The 23,290-nt window shown below is 37.3% G+C and overlaps 2 protein-coding genes across 6 annotated transcripts in view; both read right to left on the reverse strand.

The window, feature by feature from the left end:
• GOLPH3L (golgi phosphoprotein 3 like) overlaps positions 1 to 16,230 on the reverse strand; it is a 42,148-nt gene extending 25,918 nt beyond the window's left edge. Inside the window, exons 1-2 of one of the 2 annotated variants that reach the window (XM_006728330.3) lie at positions 16,099 to 16,230; positions 14,069 to 14,263 (exon numbers count right to left, since the gene is read on the reverse strand). In XM_006728330.3, the coding sequence (XP_006728393.1) occupies positions 14,069 to 14,251 (183 nt within the window). In that variant the 5' untranslated portion in view covers positions 14,252 to 14,263; positions 16,099 to 16,230. Of the gene's footprint in view, positions 1 to 14,068; positions 14,264 to 15,516; positions 15,660 to 16,098 lie in introns of those variants that run through there. The other variant, XM_031040861.2, reaches the window with a different exon arrangement.
• Positions 16,231 to 17,870: 1,640 nt separating this feature from the next.
• Positions 17,871 to 23,290, reverse strand: part of HORMAD1 (HORMA domain containing 1) — a 22,914-nt gene continuing 17,494 nt past the window's right edge. For 3 of the 4 annotated variants that reach the window (XM_081815888.1, XM_031040727.2, XM_081815889.1), the window contains 3 exons: positions 22,265 to 22,348; positions 20,172 to 20,243; positions 17,871 to 18,176 (listed from right to left, as the gene is read on the reverse strand). In XM_081815888.1, coding sequence (XP_081672014.1) covers positions 18,096 to 18,176; positions 20,172 to 20,243; positions 22,265 to 22,348 — 237 coding nt within the window. In that variant the 3' untranslated portion in view covers positions 17,871 to 18,095. The remainder of the gene's footprint in view (positions 18,177 to 20,171; positions 20,244 to 22,264; positions 22,349 to 23,290) is intronic. The other variant, XM_031040731.2, reaches the window with a different exon arrangement.

The raw sequence follows: 23,290 nt of genomic DNA on the forward strand, positions 1-23,290 counted from the left end.
GTCCCGCATCGGACTCCCTGCTCAGCAGGGAGTCTGCTTCTCCCTCTGACCCTCCCCCCCTCATGTGCTCTCTCTCATTCTCTCTCTCAAATAAATAAATAAAATCTTAAAAAAAAAAAAATCTTAAAAAAAATAAATGCCTGGGGCGCCTGGGTGGCTCAGTCGTTAGGCGTCTGCCTTCGGCTTGGGTCATGATCCCAGGGTCCTGGGATTGAGCCCTGAATTGGGCTCCCCGCTCCGCGGGAAGCCTGCTTCTCCCTCTGCCTCTGCAACTCCCCCTCCTTGTGCACTCGCTCTCTGACAAATAAATAAATAAAATATTAAAAAAAAAAAAAGCCTGGGGCGCCTGGGTGGCTCAGTCGTTAAGCGTCTGCCTTCGGCTCAGGCCGTGATCCCGGGGTCCTGGGATCGAGCTCCGCATCGGGCTCCCTGCTCCACGGGAAGCCTGCTTCTCCCTCTCTCACTTCCCTGCTTGTGTTCCCTCTCTCACTGTGTCTCTCTCTGTCAAATAAATAAATAAAATCTTTAATAAAAAAAAAAAGAAAAAGCCTGAAGATTCTCTCCCTCTCCCTCCACCCTTCCCTTCACTCTCCAGCACAAGCGTTCTCTCTCAAATAAAATAAATCTTTTAAAAAAATAAATATAAAGAGAAAAATGTGGAAAGTGAAGCCAAATTGAATATTTAGTAAGTGCTAGACTTTTTTTTTAAATAGTAATTTTTAAAAAAATATTTTATTTATTTATTTGAGGAGAGAGAGAAAGCACAAGCAGAGCAGCAGAGAGAGAGGGAGAAGCAGGCTCTCTGCTGAGCAGGGAGCCCGATGCAGGGCTTGATCCCAGGTCTGAGGGAAAGGCAGACACTTAACCAACTAAGCTACCCAGGTGCCCCTAAGTGGTAGACTTTGAATCTGAATGTAGATATATCTGATTCCAAGTCCTGTTTTTAAACAATGCCTATCAGAAAATAAGAAAATACAGTAACTAAGCACATTGGTAGATAAATGCAAGGGAACTTAAAGAATGGGAAGGTCATTGTTTGGTGATGTTTCATCACTGGATTTGTGATGGGCTTTAAAAGAAAATGCAGAATTTATTTAAGATTTATTTATTTTTAATTTTTTTAAAAAAATTTTAATTTATTTATTTGAGAGAGAGAGACAGAGATAGCGAGAGCGAGCACGAGCAGGGAGGAGAGGGAGAAGCAGGTTCCCCACTGAGCAGGGAGCCCGACGTGGGATTCAATCCCAAAACCCTGGGATCACGTCCCAAGCTGAAGGCAGACGCTTAACCAACTGAGCCACCGAGGCGCCCCAAGATTTATTTATTTGAGAGAGAGAGAGAGAGAAGGAGAGAGAGTGTGAGCAGGGAGAGGGGCAGAGGGAAAGGGAGACTCTCAATCAGACTCCATGCTGAGCGTGGAGCTGACCTAGGACTGGCTCCCAGGACCCTGAATCATAACCTGAGCTGACATCAAGAGTCAGATGCTTAAACAACCGAGTCACCCAGGAGCCCCAGGAAATGCAGAATTTAAATTAAAACGAACTATAGGGAAGGTAGCAAAAGACAAATGTGGGGATTCTGGGAAGATGACAGACCAGAAGACCAGAAATCTTTGTCTGATATGATCAATTTTTTTGTAATTATGCATCTCTGTGTATATATATGCACAGAAAATAGTCTATAAGCATATATAAAAAAAATTTTTTTTAAAGGTTTTATTTATTTGACAGAGAGAAAGACAGCCAGAGAGGGAACACAAGCAGGGGGAGTGGGAGAGGGAGAAGCAGGCTTCCCGCTGAGCAGGGAGCCCGATGCGGGGCTCGATCCCAGGACCCCGGGATCATGACTTGAGCCGAAGGCAGACGCTTAACAACTGAGCCACCCAGGTGCCCCTATAAAAATATTTTAATAGCAGTAATCTTTCAGTGGTGACATTATGGGTGATTTTTATTTTCTTTAAACTTTTTATAAAAAATTGAGGTAGGGTACCTGGGTGATGCCTGGGAGTCTGCTTCTCCCTCTGCCTGCCACTCCCCCTGCTGTGCTCTCCCTCTCTTTCTCTGTCAAATAAATAAAATCTTAAAAAAAATAAAATAAAAAATTGAGGTATTATTTATAGAGTGAAATGCACAGATGTTAAGTTAGTTTTGACAAATGCATATATCCACATATCTCATTCCCCTATCACTAAGTTCTCTCATGTAGACTTCTGAATTTTTTAGTATAAACATATTTTGTTTTTTAAAAAAAAATTTTTAAGATTTTTTACTTATTTATTTGAGAGAGAGTGAGTGGGGGAGGAGGGAAGGGCAGAGGGAGAAGCAGACTCTACGCTGAGCAGAGCCCAATGCAGGACTGCATCCCAGGACCCTGAGATCATGACCTGAGCCGAAGGCAAATGCTTATCCCACTGAGTCACCAAGGCACCCCTATTTTGCTTTTAAAATAATAAAAATAAAGCTATTATTTTTATCTTAGACATATATATATATATATATTTTTTTAAGATTTTATTTATTTATTTGAGAGAGAGAATGAGAGAGAGAGAGCACATGAGACGGGGGAGGGTCAGAGGGAGAAGCAGACTCCCCGCTGAGCAGGGAGCCCGATGCGGGACTCGATCCCGGGACTCCAGGATCATGACCTGAGCCGAAGGCAGTCGCTCAACCAACTGAGCCACCCAGGCGCCCAGACATATATATTTTTTAAAGTCAATAATAGCAACATAGGGTGAGCACAATCTACCAATGAACACATGGAAGCCTGAAAACCGTTGTTTCAGTTTTGTTTTTGTTTTTTTTTCCCATTCCCATTTAAACCTTCTGGACAACTGTGAATAGGGAGGACAAACAATGAAAGTAAAGAGTAACCTCCAAGGAATTTCCTCCTTTTCCATGTTTTTTTTTCCCCCTCTTGCGTGTTCTTATAGCACTTTTTGTACCTTTCTTATAGCACTGACATATTGTATCTAGTAGTATGGTTATTGTATACATATCTTTTCTCCCATATCAGATTCAAATGCTTCTTGAGGAAATATAAACACATCTTAATTACTTCTCTTTTTCCTTATTTTACTCAGTGCCTTGGACAGAGCAGGTGCTCAATAAATGTTGGCTGACTTGAACTGAAGGAAAAATCACATCATTATATAGTTTTAATAACACTTCCTGAGGGTAAACTGCACTCCAGGTGCATATAAGTAAATAATTACAAAATTATCTCCAAAATCTATTTCCTCTCAAACCTTTCTAAATCATTGTTACAGGGTGAACTGTGTCTCCCCAGAATCCATATATTGAAACCCTAACCCCTAATACCTCAGAACGTGACTGTATTTGGAGATAATGCCTTGAAAGAGGTGATTAGGTTAAATAAAGCTGTTAGGTGGGCCCTAATCCAATCTCCTCATAGAAGGAGGAAATTTGGACACAAGGACATTAGGGATACACGCACAGAAGAAAAACCACGTAGCGACACAGTGAGAAGATTGAGAGGCCTCAGGAGAAACTGAATCTTGGACTTCAAGCATCCAGAATTGTGGGGGAAAAAAAAGTTCTATTGTTTAAGCCACTCAGTCTGTGGTGTTTTGTTATGGCAGCCCTAGCAAACTTAACACAATATACTCCTGCTGAAAAACCTAGAAGAAACTTAAGTTTTAAAATTAAAGAAAAGAGTACACTATCTACTCATTTCTTCTTTTTAGTATAATAGCCCACTCCTGGGCGCCTGGGTGGCTCAGTCGTTAAGCGGCTGCCTTCGGCTCAGGTCATGATCCCAGGGTCCTGGGATTGAGTCCCGCATCGGGCTCCCCGCTCAGCACGAAGCCTGCTTCTTCCTCTCCCACTCCCCCTGCTTGTGTTCCTGCTCTCGCTGTCTCTGTCTCTGTCAAATAAAAAAAAAAAATAATAGCCCACTCCTTCTATAATGAAGATATATGACATGGGTTGTAATCTATGCTGGCATTGTGAACTGAGAAGAAAAATATAAAATGCCTATTTAATTATACACTAAACTTTCTAAAGATATGGTTATAATAAATATTATTTACTGCTTTTTAAATAATTTTTTAAAAGATTTTATTTATTTGTCAGAGAGAGAGAGAGCAGCAGGCAGAAGGAGAAGCAGACTCCCCGCTGAGGAAGGAGCCTGATGTGGGGTTCGATCCCAGGACCCCAGGATCATGACCTGAGCCGAAGGCAGACACTTAACTGAGCCACCCAGGTGTCTCATATTTACTGCTTCTTTAAACATTTTTCATTTTGCAAATTGGGTTCTTTAAACTTCTTACTTGGACTTATTTTTCCTTATGACCAGAATATCTTGTTTGACAGAAGAAAGAAAAGAGAAAAAAATGTATAAGACTTTCATATTTCCTCCTTAAATTGTGAGGTAATGGGATGAAATATAAAACAAAACCGTATCATCCAGACTTGCTAAGTGATACTTTCCCTTAGTTTGCCATTACTGATGTCAACTTAATATTTTTTACGGGATCCCAAAATCTTTAAGAGTGAGCTTTGCTAAAAAAACAAACAAATAACACAGAACAGAGTGAGCTTTGCTAGAGTATTAAACATTGAAATAAGAAAGCTGTGAATAAGACTTGAAAAAATAACTCATGCCAAATATTACTGCAGAACGTAATAATCTTTTATCTTACTAGGAGATACAAAGTTAAGCTCCATATGAAGCTATCCTAGGAGATGAAATTCTTGGGTTTCCATTAAGCATTAGCAATCCTGAATAATTAATTCTCTTTGTTCAGCAAGAAATACAGAAAAATATGTATACATGCTTTGCAAGCATGTCCTTTTAAAAACTATCTTTAGAGTCAGTTTGAACATAAATTCCACCACTTATTGGCCAATTAACCACCTAACTTTGCTTTCATAAAGAGAAGACAATATTTGCCCCGTAGGATCAAGCAAGACAAAGTGAGAAAGTGCAAAATGTTTTGAAAACTCTAAGTTATACAAACAAAAAAAAATGAAGGAGGACACAAAAGACATGGAATGGCTCACATCAAATTTATAGGTTCAGTGGCTACAGCCAAAGGTCCAAATATAAGTGGTTTTTATTTTGATATCTATGCCAGATATTTTGGAAGAGAAGAGTGTACAGTTAGGGGTTGGGGGATAGGGAGAGGCAAGCTCTCAATGAAATAGCTTAAACTATATTTCCTACTGTTAAAATAGGACTTTGGTCTCCCAGTTTATTTCCTTTTATACCCACAGTAAATTAACTATGGGGGGTTATATGAATGGATATAATAAAACAAAAGTTTTTTTTTTTAACAGCTTATGTTAATAAAAACCACAAAAAACCTGACAAACAAGTCCTTCTGATACACTTGCCCTATTCACAATGGCAATAACTACTAACAAGGGATTTATTGTTCATTTTGTGCAATCAGGAAACTAAAAGCCCAAGCAGTGAACTAAATGAGACTTTTAATCTTTTGATTTTAATAAAATGTTTTAGGACTGAGCAACTTTTTTTTTTTTTTTTTAAGATTTTATTTATTTATTTGAGAGAGAGAATGAGATAGAGAGCATGAGAGGGGGGAGGGTCAGAGAGAGAAGCAGACTCCCCGCCGAGCAGGGAGCCCGACGCGGGACTCAATCCCGGGACTCGATCCCGGGACTCCAGGATCATGACCTGAGCCGAAGGCAGTCGCTTAACCAACTGAGCCACCCAGGCGCCCCAGGACTGGGCAACTTTTTAAGAGGAGTAGTTTTCTCCATTGATAGCCAGTCATTGACAAGTTGTATACTGACTTCTTGTGATTTTTTTTTAAAGTTTATTGATTAGTTCACGAAAATTTTTTTTACCAGCTTTAAAAAAGCTTGTCCTTCTAATCTCCCGTTGCTAATAAATTATAATGAGTGAATTAAAACTGATGGGTGATCATTAGTAGCTTGAAAAAGTTGAGCATTAACATATTTTATATTTATAACTTGTAAGTTTTATCCAGTCTGATTTATCATTTTTCTTTTTAAGTACTTTATTTATTTATCTGACAGAGAAAGAGAGGGAGAGCACAAGCAGGGGGAGCAGCAGGCATAGGGAGAGGGAAAAGCAGGCTTCCCACTGAGCAAGGAGCCCGATGCGGGGCTCGATCCCAGGACCCTGGGATCATGACCCGAGCCGAAGGCAGATGCTTAACTGACTGAGCCACCCAGGTGCCCCATATCATTTTTCTATATGTATGAGTAGTGGCATTGTTTGAAAGAAAATAACTGATAAGTACAAGAACAGTCTTAGAGGCACTGTTTATAATGGACAAGAATAGTCTTAGAGGCACTGTTTATAATGGACTCTACTGTTAACCAGTAGATTGAATGAATAGTGGAATGAATCTCGAACATCATACTGAATAAAAAAATACCTAACAGCATCAACCCAAGAACATACAGTTTAAAAACAGGCAAAACTAAAATACATTGTTTAGGAATATACACACACATTTGAGAAATATAGGGAGGTGAGGCAGCATGTGATTAGGGAAGGACAGAAGAGGATGACCCCACAATGCTGATAATGTTCTTTTGGTGGTGGTTATATGAGTGAGTGCTTTAAAATTACTTGTTAAGTTGTACATATGTGTTTTATATTTTTTTCTAGATATGCTATATTTAGCATATACATGACTTAGCAAATACATGACTGAATACTGAATGTCCAGCTAAGTTCTGGTAGTTCAGTTTCAAAACATCTGAGTTCATTTAAAGGAGATGAGATGCTTTCAAATATCTGTGGTTATTCCAGTTGCAAATCACTGAAATTATCACATACATTCAGCTGATTTTTTTTTTCCTAGAACCTGTTTCTCTTCACAAACTAACTCTTGCTCATCTTCAGAATTCAAGTTAAGAGTTATCACCTCCCAGAATTCTTTCCCAGTATCTCTTTCCTCCCCTCTCCAACTAGCTCTTTCCACCACCCATCTGGGTTAGGTATCTTTCCTCTTTGTTCACTCAGTATGCAGAACACAGTCACACACACATCACATGTACTGCAATGGTCTGCTAACATTCCTGATCCCCTTCCCAACCTCTCCAGCCACTCTTATCCCACTAGACTATAAATGATCTCAAAAGCCGGGACAATTGTCTTTGTTCTCTTTCAATATCTAGCACTTTATATATATGCGACATTCAGTAAGTTTTTGGTAACCAAACAAATGAATGAAAATCTATTTCCATAATTCCAATGAGCAATACTTCCTGCCAATTTTGACTCCAGCGTCATGAGAAATAGGATTAAAACCTTTTATGTCACAGCACATAAGTATTCAATAAATAGCATTACTAGGAGAAAGCGTTGCTTTCTTTTTAGGGTTAAAACACTATCCACAAACTAAAAAGATTACTGCCAAAAGTCAAAAGCATTAATAGGCTCGCTCCTCTAAGTAACTTAAGATTTCATAAAGGAGAAGTTTTAAATATCCTAGCAATGTAACTAAAGCATTAACTGTCCATGAGTCAATAATATCTATATTAAAACTTCCACCAAAGGCAATAATGACAAATAAATAGGATCTTGATTTCAACAGAAAATAAATCTATATTGTTTTGGTCAGGGTAGTGCTCAAGTTTAATTTTCTCAGTTGAGGGCAGTGTTATTGAACTGAGATCTTAATTTTATTTTCATTTTATTTTATTTTTTTAAGTAGGCTCCATGCACAACGTGGGGCTTGATTCATAACCTTGAGATCAAGAGTCTCATGCTGTACCAACTGAGCCAACCAGAGGCCCCTGATAACATCTAATTTTAAATGTGCTTAAAAGGTCAGACTCTTCAACATATACTTAGATTTCTCAATTATTTTCACAAGACAGTAAAGCTTAATACAGTTGACCCTTAAACAATAGTAGGCTATCTGTAGCTAAGTTTTGGGGGAGCAAAAAGTTATACATGGATTTTCAACTGTATGGGTAGTAGGTACCCCTACCCCCCATGTTGTTTAAGGGTCAACTGTATTTTTTTCAATATTTATTTATTTATTTGAGAAAGAGAGAGAGGGGGGGAGAAGGTGAGCGTGTGGTGCGGAGGGGCAGAGGAAGAGTCTTAAGCAGACTCTTCGCTGAGCCTGGAGGCCCAAGCGGGGCTTGATCTCACAATCCTGAGATCACGATCCAAGACAAAACCAAGAGTCAGACACTTAACTGACTGAGCCACCCAGGTGCCCCTTGCCACAGAATAGTTTTAAAATAGTTGACCCTTGGGGCATCTGGGTGGTGTAGTGGGTTAAGTGTCTGACTCTTTTTTTTTTATTTATTTGACAGAGAGAGACACAGTGAGAGCAGGAACACCAGCAGGAGAAGTGGGAGAGGGAGAAGCAGGCTTTCCGCTAAGCAGGGAGCCCGATGCAGGGCTTGATCCCAGGACCCTGGGATAATGACCTGAGCTGAAGGTAGATGCTTAACGATTGAGCCACCCAGGCACCCCTGGGTTAAGTGTCTGACTCTTGGTTTCAGCTCCAGTTGTGATCTCAGGGGTGTGATTTCAAGCCCCACTTCAGGCTTCGGGCTCTGGGCTCAGTGCAGAGTCTGCTGGTTCCTCTCCCTCTGTTTCTCCCCTGGCTCTTGCACTCTGTCTCTGTCTCTCTCTCTCTCAAATAAATAATCTTTTTTTTTTTTTTAAAAGACTTTATTTATTTGTCAGACAGAGAGAGAGAAAGAGCATAAGCAGCGGGAGTGGAAGGGAGAGGGAGAAGCAGGCTCCCCGCTGAGCAAGGAGTCCGATGCAGGACTTAATCCCAGGATCCTTGGGATCACGACCTGAGCTGAAGGCAGACGCTTAACCGACTGAGCCACCCAGGCATCCCATATAAATAATCTTAAGGAAAAAAAAAAACCAAAATCATTCATTCTATGGCAGCTATCCCTCAGAGGAATCTTTTTTTTTAAGATTTTATTTATTTATTCGAGAGAGAGCAAGAAAGAGCATGAACAGGGGGGAGGGGCAGAGGGAGAAGGAGACTCCTTGCCGAGCAGGGAGCCGGACACAGGGCTTGATCCCAGGACGCTGGGACCATGACCTGAGCTGAAGGCAGATGCTTAACCCACCCAAGCGCCCCTCCTCAGAAGAATCTTAAGAAAGGGATGGTAGTAATATTTCACAAGTGATTTGACTATATGTGACCTACTGTCATTCTTTTCTAGGCCTACAATTCTTTTTTTTTTTTTTTTTTAAAGATTTTATTTATTTATTTGACAGAGAGAGAGACAGCGAGAGAGGGAACACAAGCAGGGGGAGTGGGAAGAGAAGCAGGCTCCCCGCCGAGCAAGGAGCCCGATGCGGGGCTCGATCCCAGGACCCTGGGATCATGACCTGAGCCGAAGGCAGTTGCTTAACCAACTGAGCCACCCAGGCGCCCCTAGGACTACAATTCTTGAAATATTAGTTTCTTTACATTATTTTCTACTTTTTTTTAAAGATTTATTTTAGAGAGAATGTGCACAAGCAGAGGGAAAGGGAGAGAATCTCAAGCAGACTTCCTGCTGAGTGCAGAGCCAGACATGAGGCTTCATCCCAGGACCCTGGGATCATGACCTGAAGGCAGATGCTTAACCAACTAAGCCCACCACCCAGGCACCCCATGTTTCTTAAAAGAAATATAATTTTAAAAATTATAATATTGGGTTCTAAACAAAGAATCTTATGGAAATCTTCAGTAAAAGTTAACTTTGGGACTTTGGGATGCAAAGCTTAACACAGGATTTTTTTTGACACATCACAAACCTCAAGCCATGTGAAAACAAGAAATTATATATATATTAAAACATATATTCACATAGAACATAGAGCAAAAATATTAAGTCCTTTTTAGGACAGAAAAATGAAATGGGCGTTGCTGTTTTCATTAGGCTGATCCCCCTACTTAAAGGAAAGAATCTGTAACTATAGAGAAAAAATTGATCATTATGAGGGGAGGTGGGTGGGAGGATGGGTGAAATAGTTCAAAAGAATTAAGAGTACACTTATTGTCATGAGCACTGAGTAATGTGTAGAATTGTTCAATCACTATATTGTATACCTGAAACTAATATAATACTGTATGTTAACTACACTGGAATAAAAATAAAAATAAATAAAGGAAAGAGTCTAAAAGTCTCTGCCTGGCACTCAAAATCTGCCACACTCTAGTCTGAATCTAATTTGCCAATTTTGACTCTCATTGTTCTCCAAGAATACCACCTACTTCAGTCAGTGGTTACTTAATTATCTCCCAAACTCATCAAGCTCATGATAATTTCAGGTTCCCTCATCCAGAATGTGTTTCCTTCACTCCATTTACGTTAATCCTACCTGTTCTTAAAGGCCCAGCTTGTTTTACTGCTTTCTATTCTTCCCCAGACTATTCCAACCCATTATATTCTCTCTTCCTTCCAACTCTCTTGGCTCTTACTGTTCTAACATGGAAAAACTCGTTGGATTTTTACTATTGTTTACCGCTTTAGAAATCTTTTGAACTGTGAAATATAATGCACACACAGAAGAGTGCATGAAACAAAAGTGAAAAAAGCTCAATGATTTATCTCTAAGTGAATATACATGAAACTTTCCCCAAGTACAGAAACAGAAAACTGTTAGTACCCAGAAAGACCCTCATGTTCTTTTCTAATCACTAATACCTTCCTCCTCTCTCACCCCCCTACAAAAAAGTAACCACTGTGCTAACAACTATGGTAATCCCTTTCTTGCTTTTCTTCATAATTTTAATCATTTAAATATGCAACCCCAAACATTATAGTTTTTCTGAATTTTATATACATGGAATCATACAGTATGTCTTTTGTGTCTGGCTTCCATTACTGAATATTACATGAGACTCATACATGTTTTGTAACAATGTTCATTTTCATTCTGTATAGAAAAGATGTTTATAGGGCGCCTGGGTGGCTCAGTTGGTTAAGTGACTGCCTTCGGCTCAGGTCATGATCCCAGGGTCCTGGGATCGAGTCCCGCATCGGGCTCCCCCTGCTCTGCGGGGAGCCTGCTTCTCCCTCTGCCTCTGCCTGCCACTCACCCTGCTTGTGCTCTCTCTCTCTGTCAAATAAATAAATAAAATCTTTAAAAAAAAAAAAGAAAAGAAAAGATGTTTATACTCATTTAGATAAATGGACAATCCATTTTTATCCCTTCCACAGCTGATGGACCTTTGGGTTACTTAACTTTTAAAAAAGTATGTATGCCTTGTCTCCCCAGCTGGAATACAAGTTTCACGAGGGCAGGGACCATATATTATACCGTTTTACATTTACTTCAGTATTTGCGTAATGCTAAGCGCATAATGGGTGCCCCCCATCACACTAAATAATGATTAAATAAATCTGAGTAGTTTAGGAGGTGAGAAGAAAATAATTAGTGCTGGAAATCAATATTTTTTAAAAAGATTTTACTTATTTGAGAGAGAGTGAGAAAGAGAGAGAGAGGGAGAGAGAGAGAGAGAATATGAGTCGTGGGAGGGGCAGAGGGAGAAGCAGACTCCCTGCTGAGCAGGGGGCCCAATGCGGGGTGAAATCCCAGGACCCTGGGATCATGACTTGAGCCAAAGGCAGAGGCTTAACTGACTGAGCCACCCAGGTGCCCCATCAATTAGTATTTTTAGAGATAGTTACATAATTGGCATTTTGGAACAGCACTACTGCTTTAATAAATCAGAAGGTTTGACCTCTCCTATTTATTTACACCCAAGAATTTATCATTTCTTTTTCTTCCTAAGCCAAATGAAAGCTAAAAATGTAATTTATCAACTATTTTCAAAAATAAAATTAGAACAGGGACGCCTGGGTGGCTCAGTCGTTAAGCGTCTGCCTTTGGCACAGGTCATGATCTCAGGGTCCTGGGATTGAGCCCCACATCAGGCTCCCTGCTAGGCCAGGAGCCTGCTTCTCCCTCTCCCGCTCCCCCTGCTTGTGTTCCCTCTCTCGCTGTCTCTCTGTGTTAAATAAATAAAATCTTTAAAAAAAATAAATATTAGAACTCAAAAGGTAATTATTCAAAAGCTTAATTATCTGTTCATCTTTGTACAGTATCTCACCAGAGCTCCTTTATTTTTTATTCTATTTCCTTATATTTATATTAACTATTAACTATTATAAATCTAAAAAAACACACGAAAAGAAGTCCAAAGTTAGATTCCCTACAAAACAGAAGCAAAAATTCTAGTATCTAGGGTCAGCAGGAAATTAATCATTCCTATTCAAAAGTAAAACAAACCAAATAGCTTTTTAGTTCTAATATGCTCTTCTACAGTGAGCATTTCCTAAGTACTGTGTAAACATCTCAAAACAGTATTTATACCACCTAATCTTCAGACCTACTCTGATATTCTCTTGGAGAGTCAGTTGTGCATTTTTATTTGCTTTATTTTCATAAAACTAGAGCTTCATCAACTTTCTCAGCAAACAGGAAAGTACACTTGCAGGCAAGATTTTCTGATATCTATGTCTTGGCCAAGTACATATATGCATGTCTCTAATATTAATTTTAACAATACACAGGCTATAAGAAGTCTTGGAAGTTTTGTTCAAGTCGGTAATTTGATGTGACAAAAAATAGAGAAGGGAAAGTGGTAAAGAAAATGTAAAGTCTCAGAAACAAGGATAATCCCAAATTGAGGAATCAATGCAGAAAAGAACAGATGTTATCAGATGAATGTAGTCAATTCATTACTAGCTAAGGATAATTATCAAAGCCAAATTTAGTCTTTTTTAATGTAAAGTAACATTTTAATATGTTAAGTTTTCAAAACCAAGGCAAATAATAAATGTGTTTTTATTATTATTATTATTATTATTGTATGTAGTAAAGGCTTTCTTGGAAAAGAAGTAGGTTTTTAAAAATATTAACAGTTATATTTCTTCATAACCTCTTCATGAGGGAAGAAAGTAAAACAATAAAAAGTTAAATTACAAATGGAGGATAATGTACTACAGTAGAAAAACCAACAAATATGTGGTTATACCGTAAGACTTGCTATCTCAAGACTAATTCTATTACAAAGTGTTCTATTAATAAGGGAAAACTTAGAGAAATCTGCAATTAATTTAAAAACATTTTCTAAAATTAAAATATTCCTTTATCAGTTGTTGATATTTAATTTCTAAAGATCCACAGAAATGAATTAAAAAAAAGATTTCTACTGCATTGTTAAGTTGAAACCTATCCACTGTTTATTTTTGTAAAACAGCTAATCATACATGTTTCTTGTCTTGTCATTTAAAAGATTTTCCTCCTCATAGTTCAAGACAATTTCAATGTGTGGGCCCTCTTTCTTAGTTTAACAGGAGGCTATTTCACCATCAATCTCACTTGGGAAACTACAAGTACAGAAATTTTACATGTGTTATACTCTCTCATATCTTCCAAAATTTTGGAGGAATTTTGTAATTACATTACACTTCAAGTAATTATACTTCTGGATTTTATCCTCCAATCATCAGCCATACTCCCAAACTCCCCCAACACCCAGACGGCTAGAGCACAGTTCTAAGGACAACTTAGCATTAATGAAAACATTCTGGGGTCCCTGGGTGGCTCAGTTGGTTACGTGACTGCCTTCGGCTCAGGTCATGATCCTGGAGTCCCTGAATCGAGTCCCGCATTGGGCTCCCTGCTCGGCAGGGAGTCTGCTTCTCCCTCTGATCCTAACCCCTCTCATGTGCTCTCTCTCATTCTCTCTCTAATAAATAAATAAAATCTTTAAAAAAACAAACATTCTGGGCGCCTGGGTGGCTCAGTTGGTTGAGCGACTGCCTTCAGCTCAGGTCATGATCCCAGAGTCCTGGGATCGAGTCCCACATCGGGCTCCCGGCTCAGCGGGAGCCTGCTTCTCCCTCTGACCCTCTCCCCTCTCATGCTGTTTCTCTCCTGCTCACTCTCTAATAAATAAATAAATAAATAATCTTATAAATAAATAAATAAATAAATAAATAAATAAATAAATAAATAAATAAATAAATAAATAAAAAACCAAACATTCTGTCAGATTACTTCCTAAAAACATTCCAATATTCAAGAGTCTTTGGGAGAGTCCTAGCAAACCCAACTGTGTTACCTCTTTATCTTTTAGTCCCAGGAGCAATACTTCTTCCATAAGGGTGAGGCGAATATCCTTAGAGTCACCAGAATCTTCACTGTCTGGACTCCTGTCTTGATTAGTGTCTTCCTCACTTTCCATCTTCTTTTCAGAGTTCTTGCCTACTTCAGTGCGACGGGCCCGGTGAGTTAAAGTTGTCATTCTCACCTCTTTCTGGAGGGGGTGATGAAAAAAAAATCTGTAAGTGAGCTTATGTAAACAAAAACATACATATTCATACAGACCTACCACAAATGTATACAAATATGAAATATATATATAAACTTAAACAGAGAAAGAAAGGGGCAATGACCAGAAAAATTAGATGGATAACACAATATGTTTTCTAAAGTACAATAGCTTGAAGGCACAGAAGGCATTGACAGAAAATCAAATCAGTAATCTTAAAGACCAGTACAAATGATCTTTTTTTAAAGAAATGATCATCTTTTAAGCCTGCTGATTTTGTGTGCATAATCTATAATCCAGAAGTATATATGCATCATTGTAATTCTTTTTTCACAAAATGGATCCTCCCCCAAGTTAAATAATATGGGACAGCAAAAAATTGTGAGAATCCAGGCCCAAAATGCATGTAATAATTTATATGTAACTTCTATAAACATTCAATGGCACATCAAAAAATATAAAAAAAAGAGAAAGTAAAAAAACAAGAAAAATTAAATATATATATTCTCAGATTTTCTTCTCATAACTCATCTCATGCACTCCCTTTGGAAATCACATCTACAGAGTAACACTCAGAAGATCATGTGTAGTAATTCCATACGGACAGAAAACTTTCATCTCTATCCCTAGCTAGCCATCTTGCAAATACTCAAATAGCTGCCAACAAAAAGTATCAGCAAGAGAATGTTAAAAGATTAATGATTTCTTTCTCAATTGCAAAAAAAAAATCAAAGCACATGCCCTTTTACACTATGTACTACAAATGTTTTAAAAAATTTAGTCAAGAGAAATGGCACTAAATCATGTATGATAAAATTTAAAGTTAGCATACTTTATTTTAAAATACATCTAAATGTCAGTTTTTAAGATGATATACAATAAATATTTTAATCAGTAATTATTTAAAAGAATATCTTTTTCAAGATCAAAAGAATGCATTCAAGAGCCTCTGTGATTAGATCCTGTTCTAGCAATATTTCCCATTACATTACTCTCAATTACGTACTGTTAACAAACCATTTCTCAAACATGTCCCATGCTGCCATTTCTGCTCCTTTGTACATGGCTGGTGCTCTCTCCCCTTTCCTTTCCTCTTTATATTCTACCCATTCTTCAAAGGCCTATCTAGGATCCAGGTAAAGCCTTAAGTGAATCCCCTTCTCCATTACCCTTATGTCCCATGGCCAGAAATGGTCTCTGTCTCAGCTGTACTTTCACAGAACTTTATTTATACTTACATCCTTTAAAGTATTTATTATAGTCTTTCTTTTGGTATGGCTGTCTCTCAACTGTAAACTTCTTGAGGGCAGGGATATTGTCTTCTTGGGTTTTTATAGTCTCCATAGCAACTAGCACAATGTCTTTAACGTTGTAACTGCTCAATAAATATATACTGATTAAAATGAATACTCAGAAATGCATGTGAACATTTTAAAATAGAAATACAAGTGAAGTGACTTACAAAAGATTCTTTGTACAAGGCTATATTTCAAATACAATTCTTGGTGGGAGGCGGGAAGAAGGGTGAAGGATAAAAAAACAACCATGAAATAATGCTTAAGGGCATTAACCCTATTTGGCACTGTGAACAGGGTTTATTTCCTAACCCAATCCAAGAAACTTTAAGTCTTCAGAGAAAAAAAAAGGAGGGGGGGGAGATTTTGAGGAACTAATACCCCCTGGACATTTACTAGTTAAAAATCCTATTTGGGAAAAAAAAAGACCAAAAAGTAACTAAATAAGAACCTCCCTCTCCCCATAAAATAAAAAATCTGTAGGCTTTTTTGGACATTAGGAAATGTATATCCTCCGTTGCTTACCTGACGTTAACTCCTGGGTTACGGCCGGACACAGGCAGCAGCTTGCGCTCTATTTTAGGGGGACACCTGTTCCCCCACGTTCCTCCCCCCACCCCGTCCTAGTAGGTAAAAAAACTTCTCAGCCACGCAGAGAGCACAAACTTCCTGATCCTTCGATGCAGAGAAGGAATAACACATCAGCTTCCTCAGGATCCCTAGGCAACCTACCTTGGTGTTTCTTCATTGGACCAATCAGAAACCGCCAAGGTTGAGTCCAGCCAATCGGAGCTTACAAGGGGAGGCTCTCCTCGGGCTATTGTGTTGCGATCCCGACAAACACCACCAAAAGGAGGCAGGTTTGGGTCAACCTGACAGCTGGTCAATCCAATGAAGTAACCTTGGTAGAAGAGAGGAAAGGGAGCTGTGCTCCCCACCCCCATTAAACCGGCCAATCAAAGCGTTCAGTGAGCTAGCACAAGCTGCCGATCTACAAAGGTTTTTGTTGGTCAATCTGTAGCAGGTGTGTTAACTGTAGCAGTGTATTCTAGGACAATTAGGTGAGATGTGCTGGGATCCAAAAAAGCTAAGAATAAATAAACATTTTAAAATTGGTTGTTTTCGACAATTAGCTTGTCCCTAACTTTCCTGTTCCAGAAAAACCTGATCTGGGTCAGTTTGTGGAGGTTTATTTGGTTTACCTTAAACAGGATAGGTACATTTCTACCATTACATACACACCAACCTTCTATATTAGCGTTTGTTACTGGCAAACCTGTGGCTAATCTTATGTTTTATAATATGGCTGCTGAAACTGCAAGAAGCAAACAGACCAAGTTTTAAGTCTTCCTTTTTTAAGGCAAAGGAAATGGTCAAAGCTGAAACCAGGTCCCATGTTTCTCACTAAACGCGCAGTATCTTTCACACTACCACTCAAAGTTCTGGGAAGTGTGCTCAACTCTTGCAAAGTATCATTTACGAAAATGATCTCAAAATTAGTACCTAAACATTTTCTGCTAATTAAATAAAAATTAGAAGCCATGGAATAGTCTAGATGCTGAACAATATTTTATTTATGCTGCCCAAAATGCCAGACCTTAAAAATCAGTCCTCATTTTGCCTTGAAGTAAAAAAAAAAAAAAAAAGTTTAAAAAGATTTAAAAAAAAAAAGCACGACTAAATTTTACTGAAGTCACTCAAACGGATCGGAAGTAGAAAATGTTGTCCCAGAATAGTAATTTTTTTTATCTCCTTCCCCCTTCCTTGTCAGTCCCTTATTTTGCCTCTGCCTTTACAAAATCCTTCTATCAGATGCCAGCCTTGTTCCCAGTTCTACCACCTGGCTCCAGAAGTATGCTGCTGAGACGGTCTCCAAGCTCTGACCTGAGTCATTGTCGCAATTCCTTGTTCTTCTAGAGTATTCTGTTGCCACTTAGGCCAGTTCTTTTGGCAGTTGCACCCAACATAGTAAATCCAGACACACACTGACATATTTAAAATATGACCATTACCAATTTTTAATGGTATGTTATGTATTACTATGTTAATATACTCTATCAAAGTGCCGAAGAACATTGTTTTAATGACACAGGGACAAACAGCCAGTTAAGTGTTACAGTTTTAACATAAGTAAAAAGTAAATTCCTACCAAAATTTAATAACAAAATAAACATTATTTGTTTTTAAAATTGGCTCTAGAGGGCCTTAAAAGTTATATTAACATATATTATGTTTAAAGGAAGTATCCATCAAAATGGAAAATAGATCAATATTGAGTAGATAATGAGCAAAATCAATTATGACACTAGTACTTTTGGTTTTATTCAAAAGTTCTCTTGCATTGTCTCAGATAAGACTAAGGATCACAATATGACAGCTAAAAATTCATTTTAGTGTACTAACTGCTTAAGAGTACATATAAATTTTCACAGGTAGGGCAAATACACGTTAAAATAGTAATACAGTGTCCTGTAGTTTAAATGTTGAGTACTTTGCAAACATGCAGAAGAAAAAAATAATTTTTATATATGCTCCTTTGGTTCACTAAACTTTCTTCTTTTTGGCACTGTCTCTTGACTAGAAGAATCAAAGCAATGAAGGACCTGTCAAAAGAAAACAACTACTGAGGATACTTTCCAGTTTACATGTCTTTACTTTTAGATTTTTTTTTATGTTTCTAAGATTTGTTTGCTTGTTCCTTCCTTCCCTTTCTTTCTAAAATTATATGTAGTGTAACCATTTCCTACTAAGATAGGATACCTGAGTTCTTTAAAAAGTAGGGTAAATTTTGGGCGCCTGGGTGGCTCAGTTGGTTAAGCGACTGCCTTCGGCTCAGGTCATGATCCTGGAGTCCCGGGATCGCGTCCCGCATCGGGCTGCCTGCTCGGCAGGGAGCCTGCTTCTCCCTCTGACCCTCCCCCCTCTCATGTGCTTTCTGTCTCTCTCATTCTCTCTGTCTCAAATAAATAAATAAAATCTTTAAAAAAAAAAAAAAGTAGGGTAAATTTTATTACTGATATATCTTCTGATGGCTGCTGAAAGTATATACTTATAAAGTGTAAGGTCTTCATTAGGGTTGTTGGAGAAGTCAAAAACATAGATCTAACATTATGTCCTCAAAATAGTAAAATATTTTTGGGGGATAAGAAGGAAAAAAGATTTTTAAATGAGCTGCAGATGGAGAAACATTCTACCTTGGCACCATGTAAGATTTAAATCATGTATTCCTTTTGTATCCCTGGTACTTAGCAGTGCCTGACAGATGTTAGACATTCACTGCACACTTTTGAATGAATGGGAGAACAAATAAAGAAAATTTCTGGGGTGCTTGGGTGGCTCAGTCAGTTAAGCGTCTGCCTTCTGCTCAGGTCATGACCCCAGGATCCTGGGATTGAGCCCCACATTGGGCTCCCTGCTCAGTGGGGAGCCTGCTTCTCCCTCTCCCACATTCTACCTGCTTGTGCTGTCTCTCTCTCTCTGTCAAATAAATAAACAAAATCTTAAAAAAAAAAAAAAGAAAATTCCTAGAAGTATTCCCTGAGATATTCAACTTTGATTTTTTCTGAAAGAACTCACTAATGATACAAATTGAATGATTTTGAAAAAAAAATCAAAGCTTAATACACTGGGAAAAGTTAGACAATATATTAATGAAGTGTCAGGTTATTTCATCCCCTTAAGTTACGTAAATTGAAAATGATATTAACTATATTTTTGAGATTAGCCCTTTAACATTTGATTTTTAAAGCAGTCTTAGATATTCAGTTGTCTAAATGTTAACCTACTAATAATACTAAAAATTCTAGTTGAAAAATATAAATATTTATCTCAGAAATGACAAATACATGATCTAATTTGGTAAAATAAGGTTCCAAATATGAAACAACTGTTAAAAAAATTTAGGTCAAGAAAATTTTTCTTTCTCCTAAGGTACTAAGAGGAGATGTTATTTTTTAGGGAACAAGTTTATTTGGTAACTTATTTATACTTCACTTTTGTTCTCTAGGAAGCTCAGATCAAATTTGTGGCCCAACTTTAGCTCTATGTAAATAAAATGGCCTAAATATTCTTATACTCTCATTTTCTCATTCTACTCATACTTTTCTGGACATACTGATTTTAATTTTTTTATAAATTTCTCCAACTACTTAAATCATTCATGAAATCAGTAAATATTTATGTGGAAAAAATTAATTAACATAGCACATCTTATTTTAAAATCACCCCATTTTTTAGAACTAATTACATATAAACAAGATTTAGATATCAGTACTTGGAGGTAATATCCAGAGATATTATATTTATCATTTAAAATTTAATCTAGGGGTGCCTGGGTGGCTTAGTCCGTTAAGCGTCCAACTCTTGACTTTGGCTCAGGTCAGATCTCAGGGTTGTGAAATCGAGTCAGGCTCTGCACTGGGCATGGGGTCTGCTTAAGATTCTTTCTCTTTCCTTCTCCTTCTGACCCTCCTCCCTGATCTCCCTCTCTAAAAAAAAATAAATTAAAAATAAATAAATAAATAAAAATAAAATTTAATCTATAGTAATGATAGTCTGATACTTGCCATTTTATTCAACCTATATATTATAAAACTTACTGTTTTCCCAGGTTCGAGTTGACTTCTCTTCCGATTTTCTTTAGAAGATTTTACTGGTTGATTTCCATTAGCCTCCACAAAGATGGAATAATTACTAATTGGTTATTTCTCAAAGAACAACCAACACTTGATTTTTTAACTATGGGCAACTATATGCAGTTTTTTTTTTTAAAAAAGCTTTCCTGAGATATAATTCAGATGCCATACAATTCATTTATTTATAATTTTACAGTTCAATAATTTTAAGTATATTCAGAGTTGCGCAACATCATTGTATTCAATTTTAGAACACTTTCATCACTCCAAAAAGAAACCCTGAGGTTGATTTGTTCCCTTTCTTAATTCTCTTCTTTCTTTTGAAAATTATGCCTAGTATAACTATTTCCTACTAAGATAGGATACCTGGGTTCTTTGAATGTAGAGTAAAGCTATCACTTCCCGATTCCCCCCTTTTCCCACTAGCTCTAAGACTCTCTCTCTATAGAAATCCCTATTCTGGACTTTCAGATAAATAGAATCATATAATATGTGGACTTTTGTGACTAGTTTCTTTCATTTAGCATGTTTCCAAGGTTTATCCAGGTTGAAGCATACATCAGTACTTCATTCCTTGTATGGCTGAATAATATTCCATGGTATAGATATACTATATTTGTATATCCATTTGTCTGTTGATGGATATTTAGGTTTCTTCCACCTTTTGCCTATTGTAAATAATGCTATCTATGCAGTTTTTAAAATGAATATTGGATGATGAAACATTATTAGCTGTCATATTACTATTCTCTAAAAGGACATACTTATTTTCCGTTGCTGAAAATGTACTTTTCAATAACTTTCTTAGTTTAATACTATTAAATATTTTCATTTCTTGCCCTTTCCTAACAATAATTCAGCTATGATTCTCAAAATCAGGAGTACTGTGACAGAGAGGTCATATCCAAAAACATCGGCAATTTCAGAAATGAATTTATGTCCCCAAAGTATCTTAATGTCATATTACAAGAAAATCCTTTCTAATACTTTTTTTTAAATTCTTGCTTTTCTCCCCATATCCTAGTAAAGGATACTCATCCTAAGTAGAATTTGCCTAGAAGACCATTTTACTGCAAGCTGTACTAATTTTTGAAATTCTTTTATCTCTTGCTTTCATCAGCATACTAGTTTGAATACTGCCTTCTGCCAGTTCAAACTTCCTATGGAGAATGTAGAAAAAGGGGACCTGGCCGGCTCAGTTGGAAGAGCGTATGACTCTTGAATGTGGAAAAAAGGGCACCTAAAAATGGCACTATAATCATTGGTGTGCTGGTAAATGTTTAACAACCAGTTCTCTAGGAGTAACAAATCCTGAGTTGAGGCATTTGCTGATTTCCATGATGTGAATATTCTCATCATGTCCAATTTCAAGCTACCAACATGACGTCACTGAATGAAGAGTTGGGAAGAAATGCCACTATACCACTGTTAGAGTGTGCTATTTGTTTCCTAAATTTAGATATAATATTTTACAGAATGGTTTTTCTTCATCTCTGAACCTTTGAGTAACTTAAAGGTCTAAAATAAAATACAAATTTCCATTTAGTAAAAATAAAAAACTAAAATAAAGCAGTGGGTTTTTTGCTGAAAAACATGAGATTCATTTTATGCAAAATATATACAAAACATTCATTTTTAATGTCTTATTAACAAGACAATCTATTTACAAGGTAGAACATGAGAATATTTTGGCATTCTAGGCTATTCTTTGGGAGTCTGGATGATAGTGTCATTTCTCAAAGCCTTTCCTGAATTCTCCTCTTTTATGTACCTTCAATAAAATTCACCATTCTTTCCTTTGTTCCATGTAGCCTATTCAAATTGCTATCATGACCCTCTATCACTGCTTGTTGACTTCCAATTACTAAACTTTTAGCTAAGATCAGGAACTATGTGTTATTCATGTTATATCTCCAGCACCCAGTAAAATATCTGACACATAATAAGTGCTTACTAAATATTAGTCCAATAAAGGAAGGATTAAGAAGTCAAATAAACTCACATGTGGGAAAAAATTATAAGGTTAGAATGGAAAAAAAACCTAAAGGTACACTTACCATTTTATTCTGAAAGATTTTTCCACTTCTTGTTTTACTTTCAGACACATCAAGTGCAGATGTTTTACTGACTAACTGTTCAACCTAGAAAATAATAACACAAAATCACATAACATAATAAAAACTTTCCATAACATAATAATGGGGCTCCAAAACTCACTAAGATAAAATCTAGGGTCTTATTATGTTAATGAAAACCATTAATTTTAAGTAGTTCTTACTGTCACAAAAAGGGCAAAGATGAAGATAGTGAAACTGACACTGTATATAATTGATCATTCACTGAACTGAAAAAGTCCCAAATGATCATCAGGCACTACACTACTCTTCCAGAAGATAAGAACTTTAGCTCACTCCCACTGGAGAAAGGGGAAGTGCAGAGGAAGGTGGACAATAATCAGTCCCATTATTTTCAAGTTCTTTTTAGCTAAATGCTATATCAAGATTTTATTGTCTTTGGAAAATGAAATTAATCGTGTCTGCTCGAGGTAACAAAAAGTATTATACTCTCCATTTGTAAATACAAAAGGTGCTGGAATAATTGCTTAAGATTCTATCTAGCTCTGAAATTCTGAAATTCTATGAGCAGTATTTAGGTTTATTACTAAATAAAGCCACAGTAATATACTCAAAACTTTTCAACATATATTTTTCAAATTTTGTTAAAAAGCTTTCTTAAGACCTAATTTTATTCTTCTTCTTCTTTTTTTTTTTTTTAAGATTTTATTTATTTATTTGACAGAGAGAGACACAGCGAGAGAGGGAACACAAGCAGGGGGAGTGGGAGAGGGAGAAGTAGGCTTCCCGCTGAGCAGGAAGTCCGATGTGGGGCTCGATCCCAGGACCCTGGGATCATGACCTGAGCCGAAGGCAGATGCTTAACGACTGAGCCACTCAGGGGCCCCCAAGACCTAATTTTCTTCTAAAAGACCTTGAATATAATAAGAAAATCTGAAAATTAACTAAATAAGCATATAAGTCATAGTCTTCTGAAAAAAAATTAAAAGTGAGATGAATTATCAAATT

The sequence above is a fragment of the Leptonychotes weddellii genome, chromosome 4 (genome assembly GCF_054177405.1).
Source record: "Leptonychotes weddellii isolate Sample4059 chromosome 4, ASM5417740v2, whole genome shotgun sequence".
NCBI lineage: Eukaryota > Metazoa > Chordata > Mammalia > Carnivora > Phocidae > Leptonychotes > Leptonychotes weddellii.